We start from the raw sequence: 11,430 nt of genomic DNA, 5'->3' as shown, positions 1-11,430 counted from the left end.
AAATGATGTTATAAGGTCACAAACATAAGAGGCGTCTCTGAGCTCAACACATGCAAAATTCAATATACCAATTCATTTTGAAGATAAAAACGTTAATAATGGTTTCATAGGCTAAGTAATGAATATAAATTTTTTTCCTCCCAAACCCGATGACATTTCCTGAATCAAAATTGCCTGGACTTTGCTCTCTATCCAAGCATAGTTTCTCTAGCTTCATTTAAGGTTCTGGAAATCGAAGTTACTGGCCTTTAACATGCAGCTGTCACTTATGTGAGTAACCTTGGATTTATTAAAATTCTTTGTTCTACTACTAAAGACAGCAAAATTTTCCCACTTCAACAAATGTCTCACTGGGTTTATTACTATAGACAAGTAAGATGTTCCTGGAATATGAAAAAGGTGAAAAATCTTAACATAGTTTCAAAAAGGGTAAACTTCACTACCTAGAGCAGAGCCGAGCCAGCTTTACCTGCAAGAAATCCTGAGCTACCTGATTGATTCTTTTATGATAATAATTACAAGGCAACATTTTTAACACAATATAAATGGTTATTTTTTTTTAAACAGCTTTCTCATGTTTATCTCAATGACACGACTAAGTTAGGAGGTTACTCTACATAAAAGTGCAACATTCGGTACACTGTACAGCAAAATACAGACAAAGTAAAACAACTAATATATGGGATAAATCCTTTGCATGTATTAAAGTTGAGATAGTAAGACTGAGAATTAGTCAAAACTTAGATACGTGAATATAAAATAACTTATATGATGTTCATATAAAAAAACCCCAAATTAACAACTGAAATCCCCTTTTAGTGATCATTAAGGAACAGAACTTTGCTCAAAGAACAGTCTCAAAACTTTGCTTAAACTCCAAAACACTGTAAACATGCGTATGTAATACAACATTCAAGTTTTTATACTTTCATTACTGAAATGATATATATCTAATGTTGGTGCCACGTCTTTGGAAAGTTCAACAGCAAAATATACACCAACCTTTTCACCAGCTTATTGCTAAATGAAGTAAACAGTTACAGACTTCCTTCCTTTAAAAACAGTCTTATTGAAAGAGCATTAAACTGTGTATTAGACAGATACAAGAGGAAAAAAAAATCACAAAACTACATGGTTTGTTTTGAAAACTCAGTTGTTCTACTAGCATTAGTAAATCAATAACCTAAAGTAGCAACCCCTTTGCCTGCACACAGCCAAACCTTTCACTTAGGTGCTCCTTAGGTACAATTGAAACTGAGTATCGACACTGAAGCAGGAACTGTGTCTGAGTAACATCTCATAGAAGTAACTTAAAATGTTTTTCTAAATTACCAGAATAATGACAGCAAGTCAGACTTGTTGACGCATTTTATTGTGAGATGGGGAGTCTGGTAAAAAACTAGAAAATGACCATGATGTAACAAGGAACTTAAAAATGAAGTTTCAGATTTGTAACATACATACATGAATACAGGAACAAATTGGCACAAAAATGTTAAATATTGTTCCCAACACTGTTTATAAGATTATTCTAATTTGGCTTACTAAGGAAATGAGAGTTTTATGGTTAGACTAATCTCTTAATAAAACTGCAGAGCATCATGCTATTAGTCACACAGTGAATTTCAAAATTTAAGAGCTTTATATTAAAAACTGGGTAAAGGTAAAATGAATTGATTGCAATTGTAAAATTAATACATTCCCATTTTAATTCTTCTGTTCTACAGTCCAAGGCAAGTATAAATGTTAACATAACACTGTTAAATCAAATCTCAATGCAAGAGAACCGATTGCATCTCTACTTTAAATCTTATCAACTTTCCAAATTTTCATACTAAAATATATTATTGTATTAATACAAACTACAGTATTATACACTACACTGTGTAATAAATAAAGAAATATAAAAATAAGACACATAAATATAAAAGTTTTCTAAAACTAAAAAGGTACATATGTCAGTAAGAAGGGTATTAATACTGCCAGGTTTGAAGACATACAGTACAAAATGTTGCACAGATCTATAAACTAAAAGAAATAAAATAATACTGATAGGTAAAAATCAGCTAACATTGTTAATAAATGGGGTCCATAATAACTAACATTTGAAAATACTTATGAGCCAGATAACATGTCATGTATGTGTCTGAAATTAAAGTAAACCAATAAAGCAATAAAGCAGATTAGAAAATTTCCCTTGTAATTATTGTAGAGAAATTCTGCAAGTCAGGTATTAACCCAAAATACCACCAAATAATTAAATAATGAAATATACCAGTGTTCTTACTTCTCTGATGGCTGAGTGTTTTTTTCCCCATGATTAGTTTAGAAGTTTGATACAAATCAACAAATGCTAGTTATTGTAGGCCACACATTGGATAAAGGCTGCTTAGAGCCTTTGTAATACTGATAAATGGCACTTACAGCACACAGGTCTTGCATAAGGCCAAAGGAGATACAAAGCTTCATATCATATCCTTCATATCGTTACTACATACTCAAAACACAATTACAAACACTGATTTTGACGACTTTGCTGTCCTTACCAGTATTAACACTGTTAGTCCCTGCAATCAGAACTCAACGACAATCTTTTCAACTACATTTTTAATCACGAGTAAGAAACTTCAGTTCTTCTATCATCTGCTTTCTTAAGGCTAACAATACACTTTAAATGATAATATGCTCTACTACAACATCTAATGTCATAAACCGCTACCTTCTAGGTTGAATTTACAAAGGTAGCCAAGCACTGTTTGCAACTGCATTACAGGTTTCTGCAAAAGGGAATTTTGTAGTGCAGAAGTTCTCACATTTTAAAACATAAGAAAATACTGAAGCGGATCTAGGAAATGTTTTACCATAAAAAAAAAAAATCATATAAATCTCTCCCAATTGTACAGCTTAAAAATTAATCAACTTAAGAATGAAAATTAATACTGATAAAACAAACGATGCCAGATGCTTGTCTAATAAATCAGGTTTCCTAAAACCTGTTAAATCTTTGCTTCCAGAGTCACTGTATTTTTCTAATCTGCTTCATGTTATAAACTTGTTCCTACCTTTGAAAACTGTGTGAAAAATTACTAAGTTTGAGGTTCAGGCACACCTGGATTTCTTTTTTTTTTCTTTTTCTTTTTTTCTATATATATATTTTTTTACACAGTAGTGAACAGAAATCACAGTATGCAGGCTACTGTGTTTCCATGAAAAGCATGTATAATATAGAATGAACTTCATTACCAATTCTTTTTTTCCTTATAGAAAAAACTATCATTTAAGCTTTATTTGTTTTTTTCTTCTGACACCTGCCCATTATTCTGTATAACTTCTGGTTCTGCATTGCTTGCTTGATTTACAGCTTCATCATTCTTGCTACCTTCAGTTTTCCCTTCTTCCTCTTCCTCTTCTTCTTCCTCTTCCTCCTCTTCTTCCTCATCCTCAACTTCTTGTAGTTTCCTACATTCTTTTTCTTCCTGAAGTCCTTCTATCTCTTTTTCTTCCTCCTCCTCTTCCTCTTTTTCACTGTCTTCCTCTTCTTCCCTGGTTAGACTCTCTCTCTCATCCGAGTCGATCTGCGATGGAGATGCCCTGGCACCAGCATGCTCGTTATTGAGGGCCTCCTGGCCTGGCTCCTCCTGTTCCGTGCTGTCACGCTCTTCTGCCTCTCTTTTGCAATAGGAGTAGCGATGATTCATGTGTTGAGAGTAAGACCCCGAGTGTGAAAACCGCTTTCCACATTTGTCACATTGGTAGGGTTTTTCCCCAGAATGCAGTCGCATGTGTTCGATCAAATGGTGTTTGTGTTTAAATGCTTTTTTACAGATTCCACACTCGTGAGGTCTTTTACCTACAAAATAAAGCACAATTGGACGTCTTGTAGCTGAAGTTTTACAAATTTATACTGTTGTTTTCACCATAAAATGCTGTTGGTGAATGTATTACCAACGATTAATAATTTCATTTAACAAGATGTTCACTCCATGCATTATCAGCATGAGTTTCTCACCTAAGCCCAAAGGATGAGGGTGCAAGGGTACATTGTCACAATTACATGGGTAATTAGTAAGTTTTTTTAGGAAAACTGAGCATAGAAGGACAAGCAGATTCTCAGATGTAACTTTCAGCACAAAAAAGTGCCAGTATAAGTAACTTAGGAGACATTTTTCTTGCAGTAAACATTCTGCCTAAAATACATTTTAACTTTTCTATAGTGATGAAAATTTTAAATCAACTATGCTTTTATGTCGGTTTTTGAGTACTAAGTCCTTCTTCCGTGTTATAGGTAAAGGGAAAAACTTTCTAAAATCTAGGCTGGCACAGGTAAATGCCTTATGTACAAAACAGGCTGACTACACATATGTTAAGAAGAAAAATCTGCTTTGTTTCATTTAGTTCTCTTTCTGCTCTGTTTTCCAGCTTTCTACTTTGTTGCCTTGTTTTTGAAGTCTCTGATAAATGTAGCAGGAGCCTGGTAATGTTACTTTGATTTCCACACTCAAAAGCTGTTACGCAAAGCAACTTTGCATGGTCTTAGCCCAGATATAAAAGATGGAGACAAAAATAAGACAGCAGTTTTTTGGTCACCCTATACAGATGATCACCACTGCCACGTCAGCATATGCCAAAGGTCGGTGTTGGTCTCTCTTCCCAAGTAACAAACGAAAGGATGACAGGAAACAGCCTCAAGTTGTGCCAGGGGAGATTTAGGTTGGATATTAGGAAAAATTTCTTCACTGAAAGGGTTGCCAGGCTGCCCAGGGAAGCAGTTGAATCACCATCCCTGGAGGTATTTAAAAGGCATGCAGACGTGGCACTTGGGGATATGGTTTAGTGGTGGACTTGGCAGTGCCAGGTTAAGTTGGACTCCACGATGTTAAGGGTCTTTTCCATCGTAATTGGTGGAAAATCATTACAAACGTGGCTCACTGAAAATCCTTCATGCTAGACAGATACACTGCCTTTCATGTAAAGTATCATACACATACACGATCCTTTTTTCTTAATTTATGTTTTTTAATTTTTAATTTTTCTTAATTTATAACCAGGCAAGGTAAATTGGAAGTAATACATCCTTGATTACAGGCTGGGCTCGCAGATGATCATCCGTGAGCCAGATGGAAGAAACTCCCCTTTTTCTATTCGAGGTTTAGGTCTTACAAATTTAAAGAAACAGAGAACTGCAGTTCTGTCAAAACAAATATACAAAGCATAGGTTTCTGAAGAAAGCTGAGCCCAGATGGTAAAAGGGACTGACTACTACACTTCCCTACGCTTTCTGAGAGCTGGATTCCAGTTGAGATTATCAGTTACACACCACCAACGAACTAACAGTCTGAAACTGCTTTTCCTAGTACATACCTGTGTGTTCATACTTATGTCTCAATAATGAGGAGCTCTTCTGGAATATTTTGTCACATAGATCACATGCATACATCCCATTTTCTGTCTTTCTCATCTTTTTCTTTGGGGGTGTTGAATCAGAATCATTTTGATCTTCTACATTCGATACTCCTTCTGAGCTAGTGTCTTGCCTTTCATCCTTAAAAAAATTACAAAAAAGATTGAGTTCAGTTAAAAAAAATGCACTAACGCAGCACAGAGTTTATAAAATGTAAGCTGAAGTTGCACTGTTATTCTCATTCAGTTCCGTAAACAGCCGAACAAAATTGTTTAGGCTTCAATAGTCAAAAAATATCTTTCACTGCGTCACTCTGCTTTGCAGTCCCCGCCACCATACGGATGCAGAATTCTCACTGGGACTGACTAATCACATCCCAATCTGAGTGTTGGCCAGGTCTAAGCTACACTGACACATCATGTTTTAGGGCCTATAAAAAATGCAATATTAGGAAGGAAAGTAAGATTACACACCTATAAAGTACCTCAGGAAACTGGAAGAGCAGATTCAATATCTAACTGCATTTTTCAACTAATGTTTGCCACCCACGTTTTGCCACCTCGCAGATTTTGTGGAAGTTAAGACCGTATTTTTTGATGAAGTTTTCACAAAAAGCTATTTAAATTACCATTTGGATTTACATATTTGACTACCCTCTTCTTCATAAAACCACCACAAATACTACTTAACCCAAAATCTGGGGGACTTCAAAAGTTTCATTAATAAGAAGTTTAAAAAAATATCCTAAGTGTTGCCTATTTCTAAGCACTTCAAGTGCTGAAGCTCATCTTTAAGAAGCCCAGTATTTTCTACCGGTATCGGTAGTTTCACTACACACAGAATTAATTTTACCATATATCGTCAGCTCTGAACATGAAAATGTACATGTTAGCTAGCTCAAACGCTGTCTGTCATAAACTTTAACATATAAACAACCTCATAACTCTTTAAGGCTCCTCAGTCTCTGGCAATACAGAAGCCTGCGTAAAATGCTAAACAGCCAATTTCTAAGCGTTAATGAGAAACTCTCAGTCTTCATGTAAGCCGCTTTTCTATTCTGCTCCATCCCCACCTCAACACGCACAGGTGTTGCTCAGGAGGATTGACTCCGATTAGATCACATCTGGATGTGCCCAGGGAGGAACAGGGCAGGATACAGGAATGGCAGGTGAAGAAGGTATCTGCCCGACTATCAATTGAGAATACTCCTGAGTTTTGCTTAAAGTGCCATTATGGTGTAGGATGAATTCAGCTACTCTGCAAGCCAAGAAAGCAGAGCAGCGTGAAGGGAGTAGCCAAAAGTTCCAGAGTTTACTCTCCAGATGCGGGGAAGGAGGAGATACAGAACCAGTAAGAAACCCAGGCCATGGCCTTGCTTTGCTTTCAGATCAGGAGCACTGAGCTGTCTTTAAAACACTGAGCACTAATGTCCTAGAAGACGCTTTGAATGACTGAATATGGTGAAGAACTGACTCGTCCACGCACAGGAACATATAGTTTCTGTCAGTCTGGAACAGAAACAGTTTCTGTCAAGCTGCCTGAGCTAACTAGCTTTGCAGAGGACTTAACAGTAACATCTATCACCCATCAACAATAAAGCCGAATAAACCTGATAGCTTATATTTACATTTTTATTTAATTTATCTTGACAGTTTTCTGTCAGTTCAGCATGGATACAGAATGAACACATCACACACCACATACAGGAATACAGGGACCGAAGTACCTGATTTCCACTGGCTTGGGTCTGTTTTGGTGGTGTTTCTTGAACTGCAGGACTAACTGTAGTAGAATATGTATAAGCCACCTGTGGAATCAAAATGGTTTGCTTATTGGCAGCGAGAGCTCTCAAGCATGGAACACTGTTCTGGTCAGCAATGGCAACAATTGTAGGTAACTGGGCAGTGACTGTAGGTATAGCAATATTTATGGGATTGGCACTTGGTGGGATTACATTTACAATAGGATCAGAGTCTGTAATACTGTTGTCCTTTTGTGGTTCTTTTTTTGCACAAGTTAAGTTCAAAGGTTCTTCTTGGACAGAATAAACACTGTTCTGGTAAACACTAGTTATGGTAGATCTTTCCAATAGTTCTCCATGTTGCTTTGGTAGCGAAAGGTCAAGAGGTTCAATTTGTGGCTCTTCTTGTACGCCCTCTGCTGTGTACGTATAACCCTGTGAATTTCGTGATGAAGAAAGGTTTAGTGGCGATGGGGATGGCGTGCTACTGCGTGAACCATTCAGAGTTGATCCCCCTGGTAAAGTCTGAGATTTTGTTGTACTGACAGGATTTTGTGAGTTATTTGTGCTGTTCTGGGGTTTGCTTACGTTTGTAGTTGCTGTTTGCTCATCGTTATCTGTGGGACTGCTTAATTTAACTTGTTCAGGAGAAGATGGTCCAGAAGACTGCACAGAAATTTGTCCAGCTTGCATTTTTTCAAACCACTTTTTTACCACATCCAGTGGTAGGTTTACTGAATCGGCTATTTTTGAAAGCTCTTCTGCGCTTGGTTGTGCATTTAATGCATAATATGCTTTTAGGAGCGATAAAAGGTTCTTTAAAGGTGGCTGACCAGGAGATAAGTTGTTCTCCCCAGTTTCTGATAGGACAGGGGAGTCAGGCTTCTCAGCTTCTGTTCCACTGGGCTGAGGAAGCTGAGGAGGATTTTTCGTATCATAGTGCTTTAATTCTTGAAGTGCATTAAGATCTCCTGGACAGTCATCACAAAGAAGACAAGTGCTATCATTGGTCTCTCCTTCAAAGTTCTTATCTTTCTCAGACTTCACTGTAAGATCTTCTGGCAGTTTTTCATTTTTGCAACTATTTGTAGGAACAGAGTTTTCTTTTTTTAGATTTTGCGGAACAACCTGAAGTTGACTTGGCTGCTCCAAGCTGTAGTTGATGATAATTTTGGTTGTCCCATCTTGGTCAACCAAAGGAAGACTGATAGCTGAAATGAGGGAATGGCCAGCTTGTTGTATAGATGCATTGTTGATTGTTTCTTGCTCTTTGGACGCAAGATTAGCATGATTGTTTTCCAATACTTGCCTTATTACATTACCATCCACTGCCACTTTAAGTACATTTTGAATGTCACTTAAGTTGATGCTTATGGGAGACACCAGACCTACTGTTGGTAGAACAACAGCTTGCACCACACCCTGAGGAGAACTGGTTGCCTGCAATGGGCTACCACCACTAAAAACCCCATTCTGCAAAGGGGTCGAACAATTAATTCCTGAAGCAACCACTATGGGCTTGAATTCATAATCCACAGGTTCAGTTTTAATTTGGTTAACAGGAAGTTGCTCTTGCAAGGGTTTATTTTCTATCTTTTGTCGTATCTGTGGTCTTGCTGGGCTACCTGGTGATGCAGAAAGGGAAGGGGACGAGCACTGAGACGTCTTGAGCCCTGACCGGGCTCGACCATTCACGGGCATCAAACCAATACACTTCTTACTGCTTATGTGTGAACTGTATGAACCAGAATGGGAAAAACGTTTCTTGCAGTTTGGGCACTCATATGGCTTCTCTCCTAAAGATAAAAAAGAAGAAAAAAGAAGGCATATGCAACAGTTTACTAGGTTACAATGTACCTTCATCAAGCAAAGTAACTAGAAAAAACCACATCAAAATGACCTTTCAAAGAATTCTAGGGAAAAAAAAGTATCTTACATAGTGAATTCAACAGTGAGAGTAATTATGTAATCTATAGCTCCGATCCTAGGGTCCTTTAATAAGTTTGTGATCTACTAGCAGACACAGGATGGAGCCCATGTGATCACAATATGTTCCAGTATTTCCCAGTAAATTATAGCATAAATAAACCTATTTGATACTTGCAGATTTCATTAAACTTCATTGAAGTAGTACCACTACTAACTTCAGAATGAAAAAATAGCGTAAGCTACTTCAGAATGGAAAAAAATCAGAATTTGATTAACTAAATAGAACATGCCATAAATGCTATGCACATATTATTGCGGCAAACTCAAATACAGTATATTCATATCTTCCTACAATACTCATCAGCTGAAAACCAGGCGAAGTTTAAGTAAAGGGAAACCAGACACATGTAGAATATAGATGTATATTTGCCTTCAGAGATGAATGTCAAGTTATATTGCCAGGAAGAGGCACACAGCTATGCAATCATTACACCACTAGTAAGAGCTGGCTTTTCAGGGCAGCCGTGCTACAGAGGAAAAGGAAAGAGCTGAAACAGTTGGCTGGCTTCAGATTGAAAAGTACATTGACAGAGGCTTTCCCATTTACAGGCACAGCACCACTACACTCTGGAAATGAAATCAAGATGGTGTTTGCTGAGGGAGGACTTCTATGTTAGGTGCACACTTCATTGCTATTATCATGGCTGAGCAACTGATAAGAAAGGAAAAGGTGGCCTAAAAACTTGTTTTCAGACTTTCTGTCAATGGGTAAATCTGGGTTGAAGACAGATATTGAGAATATCTTTAGAGTGAGCACATTTAACTTATATTATTATATATTGAATTTCTTATAAATTGGAACTTTTCTTATAAACTGAAACTGTTGTGGCAGTATAGCACAACCTGTGCCCTGAAGCTACTTTAATGCAACTCGTCTTGAATGATGACAATCACAGCCACAGTAAGAAGCATGGTTCTTCTGTCCCACAAGTGAAAAAGGAGCAGAAGGATGCCCCCATTTCTTCTGCCACAAGTGAAATTTTCTTTAACTGTCTGAGCTTAAGCTGCAACTGTAAATCCTCTTGAGTTATTCTGCACATTTCCCGCAAACAGCTGAAGGCTGCAGTCTGTGCTTACAGAGTCCCAGAGGGGGAAAAAAAAGGGAAACTCTAGTATTTTAAACTTCGACTTACAAGACTGGTATCACATCAAAGTTATAAAGAGTAGAAATGGCAACATTATTACACAATTCAATGCTTGGTTTATTTACCACTGTGGATTCGTAGGTGCTCCTTTAGGTGATGTTTATATTTAAAAGCTTTTCCACATTCAGTGCACTTGAATTTTCGATTACCACTGGACTGCGTCACATGTCTCTGTAAGAAAGAATTAATAATTATTGCACAGGACAGCATGTTAGAAAAATAGCTTGTATTTTCACATCATAACAGAGAAAACACAATAGAATACTGAAAAGATTTAATCATAATTTTAAGAGACTGAAGGTGGTATGTGTTATACATGAAAAAGAAACAAATTACAAGTCAGGTTAAAACTGAGCCATATGTATCTTCTGAATAAATGTGGTACAGTAAAAAAAGAACAACCCAAACCAAACCCCAAAATATATTTGCCCCATCTCCTATCTCCAGATGAAGCTTGCACTAACATGTTTTGTGAGTAAGAAGTTCCAAGATGCATGCTAATTCTATTTGTGAAAGCAAAAAAACCAAGAAAACCCCCAAACTCACCACCCACAGAATATGTCACGCAGGACAGAGAAACATTAAAGCGTATGAAAGCCTGTTTAAAGTTTAATCAGTTGACTTGATTTTTCCATTTACAGGCTTCCAGCGCTTACTGTTGGCTTTGAATTTCTCTAAGTAATGACGCCACAGGATTGCTCAAGACAAGATGGCTCAGTGACAACAAAGGCACTCTCAGGCACAAATAAGTCTCAAAGTAAATGCAAAAACCTAAATTAAAACAAATAATAATATGGAGGGATTTCCCCAAGTACACAACATCAAACCTCTTCACTATTTGCATTGAAACTCTGTGGTTATTTTTGTTATATTTTGCCTCGTGAGAGCATTTACTGTTAAGCTCCAAGTTCTTTTTAATTTACCTGTATGTTATACTAGTCTTAATAAAGCAAAACTATGAAGAAAGACATGTAAATATATGTTGTATATATGTGATATTTATATGCAAGATGGATAATTTTATCACAAACCGTATAAATCTCTGAATGTGTATTTTTGAAGACAAAAATTACATACATTTTAGAAGTTGGAGCAGCTTAACTGCCAACATGAAGTGGAGTAATTAGGTTTTTTTCTGTTCAAATTGTCTATTT

General features: G+C 36.9%; 1 protein-coding gene across 1 annotated transcript in view; it reads right to left on the bottom strand.

Annotated features, from left to right (window-relative positions):
- Positions 1-1,350: 1,350 nt before the first annotated feature.
- Positions 1,351-11,430, bottom strand: part of ZEB1 (zinc finger E-box binding homeobox 1) — a 126,190-nt gene continuing 116,110 nt past the window's right edge. The window contains exons 6-9 of the mRNA XM_056338355.1: positions 10,342-10,447; positions 7,128-8,938; positions 5,362-5,542; positions 1,351-3,850 (exon numbers count right to left, since the gene is read on the bottom strand). Coding sequence (XP_056194330.1) covers positions 3,285-3,850; positions 5,362-5,542; positions 7,128-8,938; positions 10,342-10,447 — 2,664 coding nt within the window. The 3' untranslated portion in view covers positions 1,351-3,284. The remainder of the gene's footprint in view (positions 3,851-5,361; positions 5,543-7,127; positions 8,939-10,341; positions 10,448-11,430) is intronic.

This window comes from Falco biarmicus, chromosome 4 (assembly GCF_023638135.1).
Source record: "Falco biarmicus isolate bFalBia1 chromosome 4, bFalBia1.pri, whole genome shotgun sequence".
NCBI lineage: Eukaryota > Metazoa > Chordata > Aves > Falconiformes > Falconidae > Falco > Falco biarmicus.
Note: the sequence above shows the minus strand (reverse complement) of the source record. Positions and strands in the feature narration are given on the sequence as shown.